This window comes from Eschrichtius robustus, chromosome 5, assembly GCF_028021215.1.
Source record: "Eschrichtius robustus isolate mEscRob2 chromosome 5, mEscRob2.pri, whole genome shotgun sequence".
In the NCBI taxonomy this organism is placed as follows: Eukaryota; Metazoa; Chordata; class Mammalia; order Artiodactyla; family Eschrichtiidae; genus Eschrichtius; species Eschrichtius robustus.
The window spans coordinates 65,492,225-65,517,745 of NC_090828.1; the positions used below are offsets into that span (position 1 = coordinate 65,492,225).

The 25,521-nt window shown below is 37.6% G+C and overlaps 1 protein-coding gene across 2 annotated transcripts in view; it reads right to left on the reverse strand.

Moving 5' to 3' along the window:
• Positions 1 to 25,521, reverse strand: part of XIRP2 (xin actin binding repeat containing 2) — a 287,840-nt gene that overhangs the window by 99,799 nt on the left and 162,520 nt on the right. For both annotated transcript variants that reach the window (XM_068543949.1, XM_068543948.1), the window contains exon 2: positions 2,860 to 3,013. In XM_068543949.1, coding sequence (XP_068400050.1) covers positions 2,860 to 3,013 — 154 coding nt within the window. The remainder of the gene's footprint in view (positions 1 to 2,859; positions 3,014 to 25,521) is intronic.

The window sequence follows — 25,521 nt, forward strand, 5'->3', positions numbered from 1 at the left end:
CACTGGAATTTGTAGGCTATTGGTAGAGCTGGGTCTTGGTGCTGAGATGAGGAACTCTGTGAGACCACACTCTGATGAATATTCCCTGGATTCTGAGGTTCTCTGTTAATCCAGTGTTTTGGACTCGGAGCTCCCACTGCAGGAGCTTCCACCCGACCCCAGGCTCGTGAATCAAGATCCCACAAGCCATGCAGGGCAGCAAAAAAAAAACAAAAAGAGAACAATAGCAAAGTAAAAAATAAAATTAGACTAGGAACTAACAGATATGTTAGAAAGAATGTAAAAATAAAAATACAGATGAATCAACAGCCAGAAGGTACAACAGTACCACAGTAGTAAAAAAGAGGAGGAAGGAAAAAAAAAAAAGGGCAGGGTGGGGGGGTACGGGGGTGGGAGGGGGAAGGACTTGGCTGTGGAGAGTGGGGTCTAAGCAACAGTGAGGTTTGGGCGATGGGTAGGGCCAATGCTCAGGACCCACAGGGCTGGAAAAGGCCCTAGGGGCTATAGGGGGTGGGGCTTAGGCTCAAGGAACAGAAGGGGCCTAGGCTTGCCCCCCACCCCTGGTCTCAGAGGGCAGGGGACCTCACCTGGGAGCCCAGCAGGCTTCCTGGGCTCATGTGGGCGGGGCAAACACCATCCTCACTTCTGCTCCTCTGGTCTGGGGTCTGGGAGGGCTCCTCCCGCCTGCCTTTCCTGTTCTCCCCTAGGCCTCCCTCCTATGCCCCCAAGGACCCACGTGACCTGGAGGCAGATTTGGAGGGCAGGGGATTGGCCCGGGAGCTCAGCAGGCTCCCCAGGCTGAGTGGGTGGGGCAATCACCCTCCGCTCTTCTCTTGCTCCTCCCACAGGACCCCTCCCGCCTGCCTCTCCTGTTCTCCCCTCGGCCTCCCTCCTATGCCCTCAGGACCCACGCAGCCTGGAGGGGGCTTTGGAGGGGTGGGAACTGGATTGGGAGCTCAGCAGGCTCCCCAGCCTGAGTGGGCCAGGCGATTGCCCTCTGCTCCTCTCCCGCTCTTCCTGGAGAGTCCCTCCCACCTGCCTCTGCTGATCTCCCTGGCCTCAGGGGCGTGGATCTTGTCTGACCTCCGCTTCTCTTCCCCCTTCGGTCCCCCTACATCCTACCAGTTCACTCTGGGGTTCCTCCTGTCTCCTTGGGGATCAGAGTTCTCCACCAGCAGCCGACAGGCACCCTAGTTGTGGGGAGATGCTAACTCCACGTCTTCCCACACCGTCATCTTGACTCCTCCCCTCTAAGTCATATCTTGATACTAAATTATAGCTGCCCGCCAAGACTACCTTTTCTAAGCTTGTAAAGTAAAGAGACTTTTAAGAAGCTTTGCAAGGAAACCAAGGAAAACACAGGACAGTTGAAGTAGGGTGAGATGAGAGTTGTTTATGTCACGTAACTTGAATCAGTTTGCCTACTTCATATACACCTCCCTGTGCTAAGATCTCCACAGGCCAGCATCATCAGAACACAAATCTTTCCCTAAAGCTTCCCTGTTTCTGGCCTCTGCTAATCTAATTCTTTTCCACTCAGCCAAGTGAACACAAAGTTTAATCACAAGGCCAGAAATATGTGGAGTAAATTCTTCAAGACTGATACTAATCCTATTAGGATACCAATTGGGCATACCAAAATTAATTGAAAATGAAAAAGAGACATTGAGATTCTAATTTGAAGGTATTTAGAAATCCACGCTTGGCCCATCCTTAGAAAACTCCCCTTTATTCTTTCCACATCACCTCCCACTCCAAATTACATACTTAAACCAATTGGAAACAGAATGGGCTAAATCATATGTAAATCATTCTTAGGTTCAGTCTGTATCATAGAGTAAAGCTTCTCAAACTTTAACGTGCACACGAATCATTTGAGGATATTGTTAACATGCTGATTCTGGTTCAGTAGGACTGGTGAGGGGCCCAAGGTTCTGCATTTCTAATATGCCTCCAGGTGATGCTCCTGGTCTGATTCACAGAAGACAGTTTGAATAGCAAAGTTTTAAAGTAGAGTATCATTTGCTTTCCAAAATTGTGACCTGTCTGTCATATTCCAAAGACTATTCCACATTGCTCATGTTGACTGGTAACTTGATAGTTGGCTATATATAAATATATATATCAAAGAATGTCCTAAAAGTTGTAATAATTATGATCTTTAACAAACATCACAAATACTATAATATGCATTACTTGGCTAAAATGGAAAAACCCAGAATGTGACTAATCAGAAATGATAAATGATATCTGTATTTTATAATAAATTAGTTATATTTTGCACTTCTATCATAGTTGAAATTATATTGATAGTGTAATTTCTAACATATGAGCTAGTGACTTTTTAATGACATTTGTAAAACATTAATCAAATTTAAGAGGTTTTCCCTTAAATTATGACACTCTCATGTCACTTTTTATTCTGAATTCATTAAGCACATTAAGTTTAATTGTCTGAAAAAGAGATGCTGAAGGCATTAATTTTTTTTTTTTGCCATTGACAATTACTTATATTTTATCCTTTTATTTCCCATAGACAGAGAGACAAATATGTTTTCCTTTCTTTCACAAAAGGAAAAGTCAAATGACGGTCAAATGCATTGCTCCAAAAGCCTAATACAGAAAATGCTTATTGTACTGATTTATAATTAATTAAAATATATTTTACTTTTAAAAGTTAAAGCAAATATGATATAGAGAGAAGTATTTAAATATACCTTCCTTTTTTTTCCCCTGAATTGTGTTTCTTGAGCTATTCCTTCCCAATTTTTAAACAAAACTTTTAAAGATTTTATTTATTAACCACTCATGCTGTATAATATATAATCTCAAGAAATCACATCAAAATATTATGCTAACCTTCAAAGATGTGGCTGTGACCACTTTCAGGTGACATCTTGTCAAAAGGTGTTTCCTCACCTTTCTTGTCTGAATCTTTCACAGAATCATTGGACTGGCTCCCAGGCTGACTCTTAAATGTTGGTGAACACAAATTTCTCTCAATTTCCACTTCCTGTTAGAAGACATTAAAGGGATGTGTGTTAAAAGCTATCAGTGGGAAACAGATGTGGTTTTTAGGGGGTTTAGAAGGCGGGAGTGAGTGAGGGAGGAGGTTTCTATGAGTGATGTTTTCCAATATGCTTCGGGTAAAATGTTGATAACTTAGCCAAGAACGGCAAACACATATCTGACGTTTAGTTTACTTTTCTGCCACTGGTTCCACTTCTGAATTAGCTTTTCTTTCATGTGACTTTTTTTGCTCTCATAAAAGAGGGAAAGTGGAAATAAGAGTCGAAATACAACATAATACTCGTTAATAGACGCAACTTCCTAAGGCCTGAGAAATGTCCATAAGGGATTTCAAAAAATAGCTATATATCAACATTATATGCTTAAGACAGAAGGAAATGAGTTCTTCTTTAATGTCATGCTCATCCTATAGTGACAATCTTAGTAATTACAGAGCTCCCAATCCTATTCAGCTACCATACAAAAGTACAGTTTGGCAGTTCACAGAGATTGTGAAATTACTTCTTTGAGACAGTAATTCAAAATTGGAGAGAGAAAAGTTTCCCAATGGAAAAAAGTATAAAGGATATTTCGAATACAGAGAGTCTAGTGTTCCTTATTTTATAAATTAATACAATCCAATAAAACAAACCAAGTCAATCAGACTAATTATTTTGAATAAAAAATTGTGAAAAATAAGTAAATTAGCCAAGACAGCTTGAGAAGCAAAGTGTATTTTTTTTTAAATCAAGTAATACTTTGAAAAAGGTTTTAATAGCTACTCACAAGTTGTATATTTTTGTACACGAGGTAGTATTTTCTAAACAACAACCATTCAGAAAAAGATGTGATAAATTGCTCTTCACTTTTGTTACATTTTAAATACACTGGCATGAATGAGTCAAGTTTGAGAGACAGCTAAAAACTCTAAAACATTTCTTAGAGTAGGTATATTTCCTGTATCTATGATATGGTTAGAAAGGCAATGCTTTCAGATAAATAACCTCTTAACTTCTTAGCATGTTTATGTTTTCTAACTTTCACACACAGAATATATATATATATATATACAGATACTACATACATAATATATATACTACATATATACAATATATAATTAGAAAATATTGGAATGTGTTTAATCATCTTATCTTTAAATGTCCCCCCCCCCCCAGTATATGATATATACTATCTTCTTTACTGTGAATGTTTAACTGGAACTAAAAACATTTACAGGAGTAAAACAAAGGAAAAGAAGTTTCTATTTTTTTCAAGGCATTGCCTTTAACATTTTTGTTTCCAACTATTAGCAAAAACCCAAAGGTTCATAACAGCAGTTTGCTTTATGTTGTCAAGACACAGTGTCAGACAAGCCACGGCATGTGGCGTGAGCTCCTGAGCTAGTGGACGAGCACAGAATTCTCAACTCAGTTCAGTCTGGTGTCCTCTCCCACTGTCACATGAAGTGACTCTATGAAATGGATATGTTTATTTACTTTTGTTTCAGCAATTTCATCCAACTCCTAGCATTGGCAAAAATAAACTAAGTTAAATAAAGAAAAAATCAAGATGCCTAAAAAAGTAGTGATTCTTGTTCAGAAAATTTTTGTTTTGACAAAGGGAGGAATGCTGAACATGGTCCACGAACTTGATAGATAATGTGAAAGTATCATCTCTCTGTTTCATATAGAAACATGAAATGTGATTTGGTGAAATCATTTAAGCAAAATTCAGGCAGTGATGACACTAACTTATGCTATCTTGATATTCTCAACTCCGAATTCACAACTATCAAAAGTACCTCACATATTGAGGCAGTAAGGGACCCCGCAGACAATCCACAAATGAAAATAGTAGACCCATTTCTACTCTTTGATCATCAGATCCAAGTCAGTCTGTGGCAAGTTCCTTAGCACCCTGGCAAGTGGTAAGAAGGGGCCTGTGTAGAAAAGAACTTCTTAGATAAGGCTGAATTGAGCTATCTCTAATCAAAGCAATGATCTGCTTTAAAATCTTTTAATCTGTTTTATGCACTGTGCTTCTACAAAAGATTTACTCTGATTGAAAATCTACAGGCTTAAACAAATGCACTCAACACCAGTTTAAAGGGGAAAAACACCACAGCTTTTGATTATGAGAAACTTGGATTCAAGCCTTCCCTTCACTACTTATTAGCTGCATGACTTTCTTCAGGTCACTTGATATATCTGGGACTAAGTTTTCTCGTATGTTATAGGAAGAGATTTAGTCACTGAACATCTAACATCCAACAATCAACCATTTGTAGTGCAATTTCATTTGAAATTAAATAAAACAAAATAAAGGATTATGATTCATCTGTTGTAGCTTCCAGTCTAGTGAGGGAGACAAAGTGTAGTAAAGCACATAAATAAATGTAAATACGCAACTATGTACAGATTACGAAGGAGAGATACATACACTCTGAGCACCTAAAATAGAGGAATTAGCCTAGTGAGGAAAGTCATAAAAAGCCACCCTGGGGAAAAGATCTTCAGCTGATATCTGAAGGATAAATATCCTACTTTGACAAAATCTACTCTAGAGGTAGGCTGAGCTTTTCACATTGCAGACCTGATTCTGTCATGTGTGCAAATGTACACACACACACACACACACACAAATTGCTGAAAATTCTTCAGTAACTCCTCACTCAGCTAAGACCATAATAGTTTGTATGTCCCTCCACTGGCACCACTGACATTTTGAACCAGATAATTCTCTGTTGTGAAGGGCCTATTCTGTACATTGTAGGATGTTTAGCAGACTTCCTCCTTTTTGCCCGCTAGATGCTAGCAGTAACGCTGCCCCCTAGCCGTGACCATTAAAGTGTGTTCAGACATTGTCAAATCTCCGGTGGGGAGCAAAGTCACCCTTGGTTGAGAGCCACTGCTCAAGAGTTGGATGGACTGGAGAAAGGTCAATATATACATGAGAAGATCAATTATGAGAGTACGGTAGTGCTCCAGGCAAGCGATGACAAAGAGTGGTGATGGAAATAAAGAGAAGTGAACTAAGTTGAAAGCTATTTAGGATGTAAAACTGACAAGACTAGATAATGGATTGAATCTGAGGTTTGAGAAAGAGAGAGAATTTCATTTTTCTTTCTGGCGTACGCAACTAACTGAGTTGTGGTATGATTAAATAATGTCAGAGCACCAGAAGAAGCCTGATTTGGGAGAAAGGACAGACCATGAATTGGGTACCAAGATGTTCAAAAGACCTTGGATTGGTAGCCCTGGAGCTCAGTGGAGAGGTCTTAACTGAACAAGTAATTTGTGAGTCATCTGAGTTATAGTGGTTGGTAATTGAAACAGTAGGTGTGAATGAAGTTGCTTCAAGTGTGATGAGGAAAACGTCCAGAGACAAGCCTTGAAAAATGCTGACATTTAATATGATGGCAGAGGAGCAAAAGCAGACAAGAAGAAGGATGGAAGAAAATTAGAAGCGAAGAATATTGTTAACAATATTTAATTCTTACTGAGAGTATAAATTAGATAGGAACTTAAATATAATATATCCTTTGAGTTTAGCAACATGCATATAAACTGTAGAGCAAAACTTCTCTGGTGGAAGTAAAAAGACTGGAAGGCAGATTGAACTGGTGAAGGGTTGACTGAGAGATAGCTGGTGAAGATAATTTCTTGAATAGTTTAGTGTTGAACTGAAGGGGAGAAATAGAGCAGTAACTTGAGAGATGTGTTTTGCTTATTTTTGTGGTAAAGAGAGAGACTTGCATATGTTGAAAAGTCAGTTGAAGGGATTGTGAGTTGGAGAGGTTGGCTGTGCTGAGGAGAGAAGGAAAAATCAATGATGTAAAATCCCTGAGAGGGGCAAGAAGATGGCACCCAAAGCGCGGAATCAAATATAACACAAAGATAGGAGAACATAAAGCATTCTGGTTGTCACTGATGGGAAGGAAGGTGAAGTTACCATAGATATAGGTGATTTGTATGCTTGGTAGCTTGAAGACAAGAACATCCCAATCTGAAATTGTCTGTTTTCTCTGTTAGGATGTGAGGTCTGAAGAAAGTGGGAGGAGTATTGGGAAGACAATGAAGAAAGTTTAATTTCATTGCGGTGGGGTATGGGAAGTGAGATGAGCAGACAGAGATGGCCATGCCTGATGCAGCACTGGGTGCCCATTTGAGGTTAGTAATGTCAAGTTTACAGGGCTATTGTTAGGTGTTATTGAGTGAATTTGTCTGAAATTTCTCCTCAGTTCTACTTTAGACAATGAGAAAGTGGATAGCTGCTGACTTCAGCCAGATAGAGGTTTTGTGAGGAAAAAATAAAAAGAAAATGGGTATTGTCTAAGGTGTGGGAGGGGAGAGGTATTAGGGAATTTAGGTTACCATCAAGAGAAATAAGAGAGTGATTGAAATGATACACCACGGCATGCAAGATGGATCGAAAGGGAAGAAAGTAAAGGAACGGTGGATCAGAAGACAGAAAAAGGATCCACAAACTCGCTCTTGGTGAGTTTAAAGAACACTTGTATGCACTGTGAATACTTGGCAAAGCAAACTGGAAAGAAAGGCGAATGAGCTGTTCGCTTTACTGATTTGGGAAGTAAAACTGTTACAGTTGCTAAGATCCAGCTGTGACCATGAAAATGGAAGCTAAAGTGGAGTAGAGGAGAAAGCTGTTAAGAGGAAAGCTAGGAACTCAGAGGCTATGATATCTCAGGTTAATGGAAGGGCTTGGAAAGCTGAGAAAGACTGTAAGTTAAGTCTCAGCCTCCCTGGTAAGCAAGGGAACCTTAACTGAAATCTAATAAATAACAGTGATGAAGGGGGGCAAGATGGTACACCTGACTGCCATGAGCCTCAGATGATCACAGTTTTTAACAAGAGGGTGGGAGAGGAGTGGTCAGAAAGAACAATGGCCTCAAAATACACAAGGAGGGTTCAAGGATGATGGTTTTTCAAGGGCGAGTCATGCTTCTGTTAAGGCAAGAAGGTAGAGAAAGCATTTGTGGAAGAGGTTGAGGGTAGAGGGGAGGTTGCTGATGATGGACAGGGAGCCCCAGAAGCACTGGTGGAAGCTCTGGTTTAAATAATATCCAAATAAATAAAATCTCTCAATAATGTTTATAATCTTTTCTAGCTTTAAAACCAGGAAAGACATGGAAAATAGGAGAAATTTAAGCTTAAAAGAGAATGAAAACCTTTTTTTTTTGTTGTTTACATACATTTATTTCTTTAACATGATATATAATTATTATCTTAGATGATAAAATATGTATATTTAAAAGTGTCAGAATGGAAAATGCCAACTTTTAATCACAATCTAGCATCTACTCCACAAGAGAACATGGAGCTATATAAAATGGTCAGAACATCTTCCCAGGCATTTCAAAGGAAAGTGGTTTGCCTTATGACTTTGTATTTTTTCTTCTCAGTATGGATTCATGAGTGAAGAGGTGACTGAGGTGGGAGGGGGTGGGAGGTGAGCAGGGACTAATAAAATGAGAATGTTTGGACTTGTCTATATTTAAAGTGCTGAGCTAGCTCATGTACATTCCCGACTCAGTGGGTTCTTGCCTTTAGAGAAATAAAAAGGAAGTTTTATGCCGACATAAAGGAAAGACCAGAAAGAAAGGGAAATTATCAAAATACAAGAGACAAGTGAAGAAACCTCCTCATGATGAATTCTGCTGACTTGAGGGAAAAGAACTCCAATCATGGCTTGAAGACTTCATGAATGAACAATTCTCCTGAAGGTTTATAATCCCTTCTTCCCAACCCCTTTCCTGGAAGGTTTTACCTGCTCCCTCTGTGTATTTTTTCTTTTTTAATTTATCTATCTATTTATTTATTTATTTTTGGCTGTGTTGGGTCTTTGCTGTTGTGAGCGGGCTTTCTCTAGTTGCGCGATCGGGGGCTACTCTTTGTTGCAGTGCGTGGGCTTCTCATTGTCATGGCTTCTCTTGTTGCAGAGCACAGGCTCTAGGCGCGCGGGCTTCAGTAGTTGTGGCACGTGGGCTCAGTAGTTGTGGCTCCCAGGCTCTAGAGTGCAGGCTCAGTGGTTGTGGCGCACGGGCTTAGTTGCTCCGCAGCACGTGGGATCTTCCCCGGCCAGGGCTCGAACCCGCGTCCCTTGCATTGGCAGGCAGATTCTTAACCACTGCGCCACCAGGGAAGCCCCCCCTCTGTGTATTAAAAATATCATTTCCCTCGTAACACAACTCAGTGCAGCCTTCTCTATGAAGTTCCTTCAATCATTCCATTCCACAAGCATCTTTCATCCATTCAACATACTTTTGAACATTTAATATGTCTCAAGCACTGTTCTAGGCACTGTGAATACAAAGATGATTAAGATGCAGGTTGGGTCCTCAAGAAGCTCATAGTCTAGTGACAGAGAAAGTACATCAATTGACACTTGTAACACAAAAAAGAGTGTAATGATAAGGAAATGCAGGCATCCTGGACACACAGAGGGAAATTTCTTTAAGATGTGGTCAGAGCGAGCTTCCTAAAAAAGGTTATGTCAGAGCTGATTCATGGGCTGAAGTTGAATTCCATCCTGTAGGAATGGAATCCTTGAAAGTGAATGAAATAGGGGTAACAAGATTAAATTCACACTTTAGATAGATATCTGTCAAGTATATGAAAAATATATAATAATGGAATAAGATGACAATATCTTATATAGTAAGTATAATAAGGAGCTTATTAAAATTTCCATTTGAGGGACGGAACAAGCCTGCAACAGACTAATGAGAAGGGGAGTAGAAAGAGAGCACATTAAAAAGGTATAATATTTACGCATAAAATTAGTAATTTGTAGGATAAACATAGTAGAGGAGTGAATGAAGTCTAGCATAACTCATAGATATTCTAATTTGGATGGCTGTATAAAATTAATAAAACAGGATGAATTTCTTTTCCAAACCCAAAGAAGTTAAGGCCAATTTCAGGGTTCCTTCTGGACCCACCACAAAAAGTGAAGTGATCTAGGAGGGATCCTGGGAGATCAAGCATATACCACACCCTTACGGTTTTGGGGCAATATTACTCCGGATGGAAGCCGCAGGGGCTTCTGTTTCTCCCGGTACATATTTCACACATGAAAGTGAAATTTAACTTTTCCATGAAAATATTGATAAAAAACAACAGAATTATCTTGCTTTAAAAATGATGTCTGGGTTTCATTTTTGAGGGGTTTGTAGGTGCAGCCTCCTCTGTGAATAAGGTCTTTGACATGTGGAATATGAGTTTTCCATGAGACATCCAGATGAAGTCATCCAGGAGGCAGCTACATTTCTCAAAAGAGAAATCTGTGCTAGAGTGAAAGATTGAGGACTCACTAGCAACAAGCTGATAGTTACAACAGTAAGAGTGTATTAAATTACCCAGTTAGAGTATATGGAATAAGTGCAGAGAGCTGAGAAAGAACCTCACTGGCATTTAGGAGACAGGCGAAGGAAGATTATCTGGGGAAGGCAGTAGAGGAGGAACCGTCAGAAGCAGGGCCACTCCCAGTCCTCTCGGTGGCTTGAGCTAATCAGAAAAAGGTGCCTTCTCTTCCAGACACATTATTCCATCTGTCAGAAAGTTGTCATACTATATTGATTTTGTTAGACCAGAACATGTTACTGCCACCTGCTGGAAAATGTCACAATAGAGACACGATTCTATCTTAATTTTGCTGGGCACCTCTTTCCCTAGATGTGTGACCTTAAGCAGATTACAACCTGCACAACTGTACGTGGCTGCCAGAAGCAGCCAATGAAGAGTGAAGGTCATGAACACCAAGGATGTAGGGCATTTTCAGAAAACTGGAGAAGAGAAACACTCCTTGAAGAAATCTTAAAGGCCAGCATTTCCTGAATATTACTTTGTGCCAAAGGTTCTGCTCTATATGCATATTTTTATTTGATACTTTAAACAATACTCTGAGGTAGTTATCTTTTTTGTTTGTTTGTTTTAATACTTTGAGTTACAATGCAATACTACATCATTGTTTATTTTGTTGTTCAAACTGTTTCTGCTTTGGCCATTGGGAGCTCTTTCTTTCTTTCTTTCTTTTTTGGCAGCACTGCCTTACATGTGGGATCTTAGTTCCCTGACCAGGGATCAAACCTGTGCCTCCTGCAGTGGAAGCTCGGAGTCCTAACCACTGGACTGCCAGGGAATTCCTCTAAAGTTAGAGAGCTTAAGTAACTTGAATAATTGGCCCAAGTCCACACAGTAGAAAGTGCTAGACCTTGGTCTCAAATGCTGATCTGTCTGATTCTTAGCTGATATTTTTAATTGCTACATAAACCTGTCTTCCTACTGTAATTTATTAATCAATCCCCCAAACTGAAATAATATGGGTTAGAATGGGATGACAGGTAAAGTATCAACTCCTTTACAGCTATAAATGTGCCTTATTCTTCCCTAGACTTTTAGTAGCATTATGCCTTATACATTGCAGGCATTTAACAAACATCGAGCTGAATTTTTAAAATCTCATGACATTTTATATTCACATAGTATCCAGGAACGGAAGTAGAAAATAGGCAAATTCAATAATTAGATGGGGAAAGCGTGATGAGTGTTACAACATAACACACCCTATTGCATGCTACTGCTCAAGAAGGGTCAAAAGAAATCTTGGCTAACTCCCTCATTTAATCACACTTGACAAATATTTTCAATGTTGGGTTTATCAGGTGAATTAACTGGGCTACATGATTTCCCAATAACTTCTCAGTAACTTGGCATTTAGAACCTTTTAATATGGCTCCACCGGGCCCCATCTGACTATGCTAGTCCATCCTTATGGCTGTTCTCAAAGGTATTTCCTAAATCATCTCTGCACTTTCTGCTTCTCCACCTGTGTTCATACATGTTTGCCTAAAAACACTCTCCCCCATATGCCCACTTGCCATATTTTCCTATAGAAATTCCAACTGTCTTTTCACATGAGGGTTAAGTGGCACTTGCTTTAGGAAGCTTTCTCCTAATGCCACAAAGAAAAGCAATCCCTCCCACATCAGAACTCCTCCAGTATTTGCAATCTCCTTGATGCCCCTTTTTCACTCTGCTTTGCATTCTACTCATTTTTTTTTTTTTTGGAGTTTTAAAAAAAATTTTTATTTTGTTTTTGAAGTATAGTTGATTTACAATATTATACTAGTTTAAAGTATACAGCATAATGATTTAATATTTTTATAGATTATACAACATTTAAATTTATTACAAAATAATCTACTCATTTTTGACACATCTTGTTTTCCCCATTACACTGTCAGCTCATTAAGGTTATGCTTTATTCGTCTTTACAGTCCACATGACATCTAACACACTGCTTTCCTTGAACACTGCGGATACTTACTCAATATTTGTTGAATGGATTCAAATAATTTTTGAATTTTATATTCACATAAAAATTTAGAACTCAATACAATCTAGAAATGTCCAGAGATGGTAAAGACATGTGAGATAGAGTGAAAGGGCAGACATTAAAAACAAAACAAGACAAAACAAAAAAAGCAGGCTAACTCCTTTGGGGAGAGAAGGAAAAACAAAATTTATACACTACACAGGACAACTCAAAACTTTACTGCCAATACTTTAAAAATATTCCTTTAGATACAACTCAGCAGTCTAATGCAAAGCAATTTTATCACAATTTTAAAAACTTTAAACTTAAAAAAATCTATGACACATGAAATAAACAATTGGAGTACTAAAATTATTGTCTATAAGCAAGAATATATGCATTTTTGCTAAAGTGCTATAAAAAATTTCCTTTTTTAAAACTGATCATCAGTTGTTATGGTATTTCTATTACTCCTTCCAGCATGGGTTTAAATATTAAATAACAGAATAGAAGCTACCATTTTCCAGTGAAGAAAATGAATCAATAATTTTTATAACTTTCAAATTGCTTTTATCAATGCTTATTGACTGTACAGAAATAAAATTAACATCATCCATGTCACTCCTATAGGTACTTTTTTCCCAAGTAATCCTACAGTCTCCTGTTCTACTATGGTGCACATAGATACCACATCCAACCACGTTAATTAATCCATTTCACTTACTACTGTTATGGGCTGAATTGTGTGGCCCTCCCCCCGTCCCCAATTCGTATGTTGAAGCCTCAATGCCCTGTAGCTCAGAATGTGACTGTCTTTGGAGATAGGGCCTTTAAAGAAGCGATTAAGTTAAAATGAGGCCCTTAGGGTGGACCTTATCCAATCAGACTGGGGTCCTTATAAGAAGAGGAAATTTGGACTCCCTAATAGATACCAGGCATGCACATGCAGAGGGATGACCGCAAGAGGAGGTACCAGAGGGTGGCCATCTGCAAGCCAGGGAGAGAACCGACCCTGTCAGCAAGTGTATCTTGGATTTCGGCCTCCGGAATTGTGAGAAAATAAATCTCTGTTGTTTAAGCCACCAAATCTGTGTATTTTGTTATGGCAGCCCTAGCAAACTAATATAGTACACTTAGAGCAATAAGGATATAACTGGTCATTGAATACATCTATTAAAGTAAGTTCCTCAGTAGCTTTAACAACAACAGACTTATTCAACTAGTTGTGTCTCTACAGCCAGACAGAAACATTCTTACTAACTACCACTAAGGTGGTCTCTCCTTAGTGAGAGACCCATAAGTCCCTCACTTATTGGATGAATTTAACAGGATAACTATCAGAGTAGTTGTGCTTCACAGTTTTTGAATGCGTTTACCTCACCATGTCTACTCTGCTTTGGAAGTAAGGCTCACATGTGATATAAGGTATGCAGGCCGTAGCTTCTGAGACTAAGCCATAGGCAAAAGTTTTCCTAGTTATTTTATAACCTCCTGACCAAAGTGAGATTCATTCTTGAAATTCTGACTTTTGCAAATACGTTCCCACTGTGACTCTGTCTGCATTCTGGTCAATGTTATTAAATTCTGACAGATTTTTAGGTCCTCAGGTGAAATGAACATAAGCCTTATCTGTCTCTTGACAAGCCAATACAAATCAAGGCACAAAGTCCCAAAGAATTCTCTGGCAGAAAGACCTAAAGCAAAAAACCATAAACACATAAATAGCACTGACCCTCAAGATCATTCTCTCTGTGTTTTATTTTATGTTACATTTGATTTCTTTTCTTTAATTCTAGGTCCACCACTTAAGGCCATTCTTCACTTTGACTTTAGTTCTGGAATGATATAAAGACTTCTTGAATTTTATCTCTAAACCTGTGATGTATACTAAAATTCTCCCCAACATTTCTTCTTTAGAATTCCTGAAACGGATGCCATGGCCCTCAGGAACAAGGGTATGTCTCTACCATCTTTCATCTTTTCCTCTTAGTGCCCTGAAGAGGGCTAGGAATGGAGGAGGCATGCAGTAAGAAATGTTCTCAAAATAAAAGACGGTCTCTAGGATTTCTGTAGATCACCTAATGTAATAAATGCGCCTACCAATCTTTACTATATTATCAAAGAATCTGACAAATATAGTAATTCAAAAAGAGGGCTTTTGCTCACAAAGGCAACTAGTGAGCCGTCATATAGCTGCAGGACTCAGGAGAGCTCAGCCACCGGGACCTTGGGTCTCCCTGCAGCCAGAATCAGGTCCCTTCAGATGATACTCTCTGGTGCCTGTGCTCTGCCAGAGAGGCTGGCGAGCCTGGACGGTCAAGCCAACACTGTCACGGCCAAGTAAACGCTGTCACCTATCCTTCTGGGGCTGGAAACAATGTTGCTATTAACGATGGGTAGACCTTCAACCTTTCCCATGCCTGTTACGTTATTTCTCTGCAGAATGAGCCCGCTCCACCTCGCCTCTCTTAGAACGTACAAATGGGTATAAAGCAACTCAGCACACGTTCACCTTCTTGGTGTGAAACCTTGTACTGTGCCCTACACGTTAAGTTAGATGTTATCATTCCTGTTTCCTAAGTGGAGGAAATGAAGTACAATTATAGTCCTGGTTCATAGCCCCATTTTTGGTTGAGTCCAAAATGAAAACTCCTAGGTCCCAACATTTTAAAGAAAATATTCTGTATATGTGTGTGTCCCATTATTTAATATTCTTGGAAGAAAGACTCTTCAGGGAGGGGAAAAGCTGATTCGGGTCTTGAATGCATGCTTCCTCATTTCTTTAGTTTAACCCATCTCATTTAGAAGCTGGGCATGTCCATGATTATTTTGTTATTTGTTACTGACCTAACAGAAAGAATGCTGTGAAATTGAGAGAGGAATGTTTCGAAGTTCACTGAAGTTCCCCATGCACAAAAATAAACCATGTTGTTATTTGAGTTTTGAGTGGCAGTGCATATCATTATGTCCCTTTGTTTCTCACCTCCTTAGAGACCATGTTCATCTGACTTGTTTGTGCCTAAGAAAGCCTGTGGCATTTTATGCTCCGGGAGAACTGAATACAAATTCCCCCTGAGATGTAGCTTTTCAGTGCTATGTAACCCTTATTTTCATGCTGGCATCCTATTTAGGCAGTTAATTTTCCATAAAAAGCAGAAATACCGCCTTTTTCTCCTTCTTAGTCAAGAATCAAATTCTGCAGCTTGCCCCAGTTGCTCTCATTTTCTTAAATAGACCCCTATAGTATTTTATGATTATCTTTATTAGTTAGAGACTATATCCAGGCTTGAAATAATTCTAATGAAAAGAAAACTTCTATTAAAATATTCTAACTAGTTTCAATTGACCATTTTACTGGCAATGGAAAATTCCCTAATGGCTAAACCCTTTAAAGCTAATCTACTTTAACACAATTTAAAACTGATGTGCCATTTGAGATTAAGGTGTTAGCTTGCAAAGTGTTTTCTTTTCTTATTCTTATATTCACTTGTTATTTCATTTCCCCTTAACTTTTTGAAAATGAGATAACCCAACAATATTCCCTACGTGTTGCATGAATGAATTAAAAGCAAATTTCTGTATTCAAACTATCATACTAAAAAATGCAAAAGAATAAAGTGAAAAAATGTATACTTCCATGGATGGTGATCTAACAATGCTCAGAGTGAATCATTTATGTTTCCTGAGGGGCACGAAGTTCTTGACAACTAGAACATTCACATGATTGTGTTGAGTTGCAGTGACAAGGTGGAAAACGGCTGGAAGCTAGTCAGACCTGGGTTTAAATTTCAACTTCATCACTTTCCGGCTTAGTGAACTTGAGAAAATTATTTCATCTCTGTGAGCTTCCATTTCTTCCTCTGTAAAATTATGATAATATTGCTCACTTTGAGGTAAATACGAAATATGGTATTGGGTAGAGTAGGCATTCAACACCTGATAGCTACTCCATAGACGTTTCAATACACAATTTTAACAATCATCAATGAAATACTAAGAAGGAAACAGAGTTTTCCAAAGTCAAAGAGACACTTCAGAGAAGACTTCTTGGGGAATGTATTTGATTTCTGGCTGTGAATTCTCTTCTAGACATTAAATTGAATATTCAGAAAAAAACTGTGGTCCTCATAAGGTATAAATATTTATATTCATGGGCTAATTATGCCATGTTGAGATTTTGTTAAAAAGAGAGCCTGAGATACATGCTCTTATGAAGCTTCTGACTGTCCATGTTCTACAAAAGATAGAATCTTCTAATTATCAAAAAAGATGGGCTTTTATCTTCTTTCATCTCTCATGAGCTATGGGAACTTGATATATGATAAACTCCCTGTAACTTTTTTTCTTTACCATAAATTGAGGGCAATGATAACTCAGACTTGCTGAAGTGATACTTAGAATAATCACTGAAAATAATGCCTATAAAATGCCTTAGATGCTTCGGAGGCAGTGTTGCACTCATTCAAAGTTCGAATTGTTCAGAATTAAGAAGTAGAAATATTGAGACTTGTGAAGGTATCACATACCCTAACACCATTATTTGCTGTTTGTAGGGAATACCACACTCAGCACCATGGAGGAACAGGTGGCAAAGAAAGCTTGCTCAAGTCCTCCCCTCCTTGGGGACTGTGCTCTCTGCTAGAAATAACACTGTGGAGCTCTAGGAAGCCAGACATGCTCCCAGAGAGAAGTTCATGGAGTGGCACTGAAGAAGTGCAGAAAAGGCCTCATCTTTTCCTGGGAGAGTTCCCATTTCTGTATTATGGACTACAGATGGTCAAAAAAATGTCAGGGGAAATCAGCCCTACTGTGACTGAGGTAAATCTTTTCAAAGGCTCAGGGAAAAGTGGAAAGCATACTAGCACTCTACAATCTCTCATCTCTCAGAAACTCATTTTATAAATCCCCACGAACAACACAACAAGCTGTTTTAAATATAGTAGCACAGAAGGGGAGGCTCTAAGTGCATTATCCATATAATATTTTTACAATGCTGAAAGGGAAAAGAGAACTCTTATAGGCCAATTAGATCAGCACTTTGCATGCATGACAGACTGATGTTTAACATTTGCAGCAATGAGGGAGAGAAGCAGAAGCAAAATTGTCCTATAAATAAACTGCTGAATTTTAGCATGTGCCATATTAAGAAATTTTCAATCTTCTTAACTCAGAAACTGTGTGCTTTGAATTATAATTATTTCTGTAGCCTTTGGAACAATTGTAGGCATCATAAGTATAATCCATTTGTTCATTCAGCAAATATTATTAAGCAACTATCAAATGCCAAAAACGTTATCAAAGACTGATATTTTAGAGAGATGAATACTCAAGAGCTTGTACTTCAAGAGCTCCCAGTCTGGAAAAAGCACCTGTAGGCTGGTGCAGTTGTTCTCCGAGGTGGTGAGTCATGAGACTGTGCCCAAGTACTGAACTTTGCAAGTGAATTACATATACTCCCTCTTTGCCCTATTTCATGGTGACCCCCATAGTATTTTATTCTTGTTCTGCATTTCAAAGCATTATCTTAATTTAAAAAGGGGTGCAAGGCCAACCACTGCAGCAGAAAACCATGAGTTCATTTAGGAGAATGTCTCATTCCTACAACCACCATCCATCATGTGCATTTAGAAGTTAGGCCACGGAGACTACTATCTCACATCAAAGAGCTGAAAGAGTCATTTGTCAGTGGACATTTTGCTCTTAAAACTGGATATATTTTAAGAAATCACATTTGTCAATGGAGAATACCTAAGAAGCTAAATTAAAGAGGGTGAATTTAACAACTAAAATTCTATAAAGACCATTAAATTTACCTTAAAATATTGTTTCTGTCCATGCACATAGGAAGCTTCAAAGCAAGAGTAGTGAATATATTCAACCCAATTAAAATATTATTCCATTTCAGAGAAATTGTATCTGTCTTCTCCCTTAATTTTCACAACCGGATTAAAGTGAAATGGGCATTATTTTTTCCTCTAAATCTATGATCTTGCATCTCCAATCCACCCTTGCTTCCTTTTTTTAATATAATTTTTTAAAAATTTATTTATTTTATTTATTTGTTTTTGGCTGCGTTGGGTGTTTGTTGCTGTGCACGGGCTTTCTCTAGTTGTGGCGAGCGGGGGCTACTCTTCGTTGCGGCACACGGGCTTCTCATTGTGGTGGCTTCTCTTGTTGCGGAGCATGGGCTCTAGGCGCACAGGCTTCAGTAGTTGTGGCTCGCGGGCTCAGTAGTTGTGGCTCGTTGGGCTCTAGAGCACAGGCTCAGTAGTTGTGGTGCACGGGCTTAGTTGCTCGGCGACATGTGGAATCTTCCTGGGCCAGGGATTGAACCCGTGTCCCCTGCACTGGCAGGTGGATTCTTGACCACTGCGCCACCAGGGAAGTCCCTAACCCTTGCTTCTTTTCTGTATACCAAGTGGTATCCTCCCTTTTCTAAGACTAATTCTCTCACCTGTGCCCTTATTACCACACCTTCTGCCAGAGTTCTCATCTCTGGGTATTGTTGGGGCCCCACTCTGCATTAATTAAATCAGAATCTCTCAGAGTGGAGCTAGGATTTAAGTATTTTTAAAATATTTTGCAGGAGATTCCAATGTGCAGCCCGGATGAGTGCACTTTCTTGTCTTCTTGGAGATCTTACTCTACAGTTATCCAGCATCTCTAATGTATGTCAGAAAAATTATCTAAAATTTGAAAATAAGGCCAAAAGCATGGAAGGCACATTCCAATATCACACTGGAGCTAAGGCACATAATGATTGTCTTGGGGAATGTATTTAATTCACCTCATATGTTTACTAGAGATCCGAAGTCCAAAATCAGAGACTTAGAGAAGACACATGTTAATGTGTATATTCTTGTCCAAAAGAGTTGCAAGTAATTTCCGACTGGTGGAACTGATAACTCCAGTGACTTATGCCATGTTGGACATGAACAAGTTTTATATCTAATCCAGTAATCTTATCCTAACATATCTTTTTGTTAGATTGCCGATAACAATCTCAGCTTCTCAGATGCTGTAGGAACAGGTCACAATATCACACTGCTTCCTTCATTAATTAATGAGTTATATAAAATCTTTGACTTTATATTTCCATTTGTCTGTTATGATTTTTCCCTTTTTGAAAATTATATTTTAAATACTTTTAACTTTTCCCCAGTTATTAGATTCCTCCTAAAGAACATTCCAGGATGCCAATGTTTATCTAATGTTAAAAATTTTTTTTTTAATTTTCTTCTCCTGGTTCCCTTTCAGGAGCTCATTATCTTCCTCCTCCGTTTTGAAAACCCTGGAAAGAACTGTCCACTGCCACTACCTACACTTCATTACTTCTCACTTGCTCCTCAACATATCCCAATGCAGCTTCTGCTTCCACTGATTCACTGCATTGATCTTGCCATGTTGTCAATCTCATCTATATCCTCCTTGCTGCTGAAATCAATGGGCATGTCTCAGTCTTTAATCCACTTAACACTCTAGGCTCCTTTCTCCCCTTGAAATCATCTCCTTCCCTTGGCTTCTATGACACTGCACTCTCTGGATTTTTCTCCTATTTCTTTGGTCACCTTTGTCTTATTTCTTTCTTGTTCTGTCATAGTCCTCTTTTTTTCTCTCTCTCTAATATTCTATTACCTAGAATATATAAACATATCCATAAACATATATTCTAGGTAATCTCATCTTCATGATTTCTATCTATATATTTTAAACTCCCTATAGATCTTGCAGATATCAGAAGAATAAAAAAGGAATGTTGTTCATCTCTCCACACATAATATGATAGCTCAGATGAAGAGGACTAATGCCTTGAAATGCACTAAATACCAAAACTTACCCAGTATAAAACATAATTTTCATAATCCCATAACTACTAAAGAAACTGAATTTGTAATTTTAAAACTCCCTAAAAAGAAATATCCAAACACATAATATTTTCACTTCAGAACTCTACCAAATATTTTAAGAAGAATTAGGACAAATTGTATGGAATCTCTTCCAGAAAAATAGAAGAGAAGGGGACACCTCCCAATTAATTTTATGAAACTAATATTACACTGATATAAAAATCAGGCAGGGGCTTCCCTGGTGGCGCAGTGGTTGAGAGTCTGCCTGCTAATGCAGGGGACACGGGTTCGATCCCTGGTCTGGGAAGATCCTGCATGCCGCGGAGCAACTGGGCCCGTGAGCCACAACAGCTGAGCCTGCGCGTCTGGAGCCTGTGCTCCACAACAAGAGAGGCCGCAATAGTGAGAGGCCCGCGCACCGCGATGAAGAGTGGCCCCCGCTCGCCGCAACTGGAGGAAGCCCTCGCACAGAAACGAAGACCCAACACAGCCAAAAATAAATAAATAAATAAATAATTATTTTAAAAAAAAACAAAAAACCAGACAAAGATAGTACCAAAACAAAATAAAACAAAACATAATGACTATAGAACAGTATCATAAATATAGATACAAAAATTCTTAATAAAATATTAACAAGCAGAATTCATAATATATAAAAGAATTTTACACCTTGAACAATTATAGAGATGCAAGACTGGTTTAATATTCTAAAATCAATCCATAAAATCCACCACATTAATAGATGGAAGAAGAAAAATCTCAGGATCATATGATTTAATGCAAGAAATTTTGACAAAATTAAGCACGAATTCAAGATAAAAAATAAATCTCTGAAAAGTAGAAATAGAGGGAAACTTCCTCTACTTGACAAAAGCATCTACAAAAAACCTAGAGCTAACACGATACTTGACTGTTTCCCACTGAGACTGGGAACAAAGCAAGAATGTCCACTCTTACCAGTCTGATTCAGTATAGTACTGGAACTCATAGCCAGTGCAATAAGGCAACTAGAGGAAATAGAAGCATGTAGATTAGAAAGTAAGGATTAAAACTGTTCCTATTTGGAGATGACATGATTGCCTGTGTAGATAATCTTGGGTCATTTACAAAAAACTTCCTAGGATTAAAAAGTGAGTTGAGCAAAGTCACAGAATACAAGATATACAAAAAATATTTAATTTCTTTGTACTAGTAGTGAATACTTGCATGTTGAAATTAAAAATACAGTAAGATTTACAATTGTTCAAAAATAAACTACATGTAAATGAAACATGTACAGGACTTAGATGTTAAAAACAACAAAACACTGATGAAAGAAATAAAAGAAGATCTAAATAAAGAAAGAGGTATACATGTGGAAATCAAAGAAACTAGAATAGCAAAAACAATTTTGTAAAAAAAAAAAAAGAATAAAGTGGGAGGAAAAAATCAATCTGATTTTAAGAAGTATTGTACAGCTACAGTAATCAAGACTGTGATATTAGCAGATAAATGCATAGATTTATGGAACAGAATACAGAACCTAAAAAATGACCCATGCAAATATGCTCAACTGATTTTTGACAAATGTGCAAAAGCTATTCAATGGAGGAAGCGTAGCTTTTCAGGCTTTTCAACAATTACTGGAGCAACTGGACATCCATAGGCAACAACAAACAAATAATAAAAAAATCACAAGGTAAACCTTACATCTTACACAAAATTAAATCAAAATGGAGCATGGATTTAAATGCAAAATGTAAAACTGTACAACTTCTAGGAAGTAAACATAGGGGAAATTATTCAGGATCTAGAGCTAGGTGAAGAGTTTTAAACTTGGTATTGAAATAATGATCCACAAAAGGAATATTGAGAAATTAGACTACATCAATATTGAAAACTTTTGCTCAGCTAAGGACGTTGTTAAGAGGGTGAAAACACAAGCAACAAACGGGGAGAAAGTATTTGCAAATCATATATATGTCAAGTGTCTGGTATCTAGAATATATAAAGAACTCTCAAAACAGGAAAAATTACAAAACATAACAAAATTTAATTAGAAAATGGGTAAAAGTCATTAAGAGGCATTTCATTTCAGAAGCACATGAAAAGATGTTTAACATCATTAGCCATCAGGGAAATGCAAACTAAAATTCAATAAGATAGCTAAAATAAAAATAGGGACAACACCAAAAGGATGTGTATAAACTGGATCATTTATACATTATTGGTGGGGAGGTAAAATGGTATAGCCATTCTAGAAAACAGCTTGGCAATCTTCAGAAAAGCTATACATGCAACTATCACACAACCCAGCAGTTGAACTTTTTGGAATTTATCTTAGAAAGTTTAAAATTCATGATCACACAAGCACCTGTACATAAATGTTCATAACAGCTTTATTTGTAATAGCCCCAAACTGCAATCGACACATATCCCTCAATGGGTGAATAAACAGACTGGTGTACCCATATCATGGAATACTTTTCAGCAATAAAAAAAACTATTTACACATATACTCAACAATTTAGATGAATCACCAGAAAATTAGGCTGAGTGAAAAAAGCCAATGCTAGAAGGTTACAAACTGCATGATTCCATGTATAGGACGTTCTTGAAATGACAGAATTATAGAAGTGGAGAACACATCAGTGATAGCCAAGGGTTGAGGAAGTGGTGGGACTGGAACAGAAGTGGATGTCGCTATGAAAGGGAATAGGAAGGATCTATGTGGTGACGGAAATACGGTGACTATCCTGATTGTGATACTGTGCTAGAGTTTTACAAGATGTTACTATTGTGGAAAACTGGGTAAAGTGTGCAGAGGATTTCTATTATTTCTTACAACTGTGTGTAAATATACAATCACCTCAAAATAAAGCTTGATTAAAAACACTAACTTACTAACTCATTTGGTAATTAGTTATTAATCACAAGTAGATTTTGCTATTCAAATATATTAATTCAACATTTAATTCATAGATCAATTTAGCAGAAAAATTGTGTTGAGGAACTTTTTACTTTCAGTAAACATTTATATTGGATGATTTCATCATCTGGACTAGCGGCTCAAATGAGCTAAAATGTATGTACAGAATAAGGATAATTGAATGTTATTATACACAGATATTGTGAGTGATCAAGAAAACAAACTGAAAGTAGCTTTGATGATATAAATCCATCATAACTATGGCTGTGGGTCAACTGATTTGAATCATAAATATATCTAATGCTATTCTTGATGGCAAAAACTCAATTTCATGTGGGAAGAAATAAATTAAGCAACACTAAAATAAAGCTATGAAAACATCATATTTACCCAGAGGTTACTTATTTGGCAACTACAACCATTAAGAATTCAGAAAGGCACGTAGAAACAAGTAAATATCTCTAAGAAGCCAAGAAATGTCACTAAGTTCACAAAATGAAGCACAAGCATTTGGCTCAGGTCATTACTCTTTTAATTTTCCTTCAGAAAAATTTCAAATAGCTTGGTTATTTGACGTTTTAAAAGTGGAAAATTAGAATCTGTGAGAGTATATAAATGTAAATTGAGACTATTTTGCAAGGATAGTGGCTATTTGAGGGGAAGGAATCAAATTATTATGCAGGGTTGGTGAAAGTGTGAAGGGGAATTTTTAATTTTTATTCTATATGCACTGGTATTTTTGAACATTTTACCAGCATGCATTTCTTTATTTACTAATCTTACAAGGAATAAAATGGAAAATAAAAATAAGACATGAAAAATACTCAGATAAATTCTATTGCAAGAAGTAAGATAATTATTCCAATCAAGTAAAAATATGAAAATCCTTCATGAGAAAAACCAAGAGAATAGAAGACAGTAATTTCTTGTTAAGGAGAATTAATCACAGAAAAACGTCAGCTCCTATCAACTGGTGTGCTGGTAGCTTAGTTTTTGTTCTCATACAAAACGCAAGTGGACACTTTGTGAGAAAAATTCTAAAGGAGCCCTAACAATAACTATAACATGCAAGGCTTTACTAAGAGAGTCAGCTGACTCCTTTTTCTGACGGGGGGAATACAGATTAGGGCAGAAAAAACAATCACTGGTGCTGGTAATAATGCAATAATAGCGTCTAGTGATAAGAGTAGCTACATTTAAAATCAGCTGTAGTTTGACCTTGGCACTTTACTACTTTTTCTCTATAAAGTGAAGTCATAAGAATGAGTTTTTACAAAGCTGGGCAAGGACATAACTAGTGTTTGACTCCATTTAGCGAAAGTGTTTTCTGACAAATGAATTTCTGTATTTCCTTAGGTATAACTACTTTATGAAAGGTTTCTGTAGAACCCAAAATATAAAAAGTAATCTGTTTTTCTACTCTGTAATAACATCTTGGTCAAATAAAAGCTCTCCTGTAGCCTAGAGCATTGCTGTAATATTGGCTAAGTCTGTTTGCTGATTTTGGACAACATAAATTCCTGGTAGCAATGGTGACTTCCTAAATCTCGAGATTTGTTGGAAAAGCCTGTTTGGGTAAGAAATAAATATTTTACTGTGCAAACCCAGAAGAGGCCAGTCTCAAAGAGCAACAACAAAATGGGGGGGGGGGGGGAGAATGCTAAAGCCAGTTTTATCTGTGATAGACCATTATCCTCTTCAAATATCATAGCTGATGATTTTCAATTTGGAAAAGAAAAAAACCAATTCTTTAAGAACTGTACCAAAATAGGACACAATTCTTTCTTTGAAAGTAATAATAATAAAAAGTTAATCTGGTAGATTGCAGTAGGCAAGCTCCAAAGGGTTTTTATTCTTTGTTATTTACAGCAATTCATCTTTTGTCTGACAGGCCAGTTATAGAAAGATTATATTGTAATAAAATGCCCCAAGAGATAAAGAATAAGACTTGAATGTCAAAGGGAAATCTTTTTAATTTGGAAACCAAATAGTGGCAGAACAAAAAATTTGCTACCAACAGAGTCTGCTATATACGGTAGAGAAATAGGAAATCTGGCGAATAAATGTGACACAAAACTGATAAGACCACATTGCAATGCAGAGGAGGTGAGCAATGAAAACTGTGTTGATGGTCTCTTCAGCTTTCTGATCCTTCTGAAGATAGTACTTTTATGGAGATTAAAGGAGAGCATATATTACAAACTTTATTATGTCTAAAAACAATGGTATTGTCACCATTTTAAATGCTAGATTTACAACAAAACTTTTCCTAGAAATAAATCTAGGTTAATGATAGAGTAAGTGTAGTTTTCACACAGCATGTTTTCAAGCTTTAACTATAATTCTTAGCTGTCTTGAAGCTAATTGCTTCTCTACATTGTTTATTTGTATGTTAAGTTGTTTATATGAATGCCAATA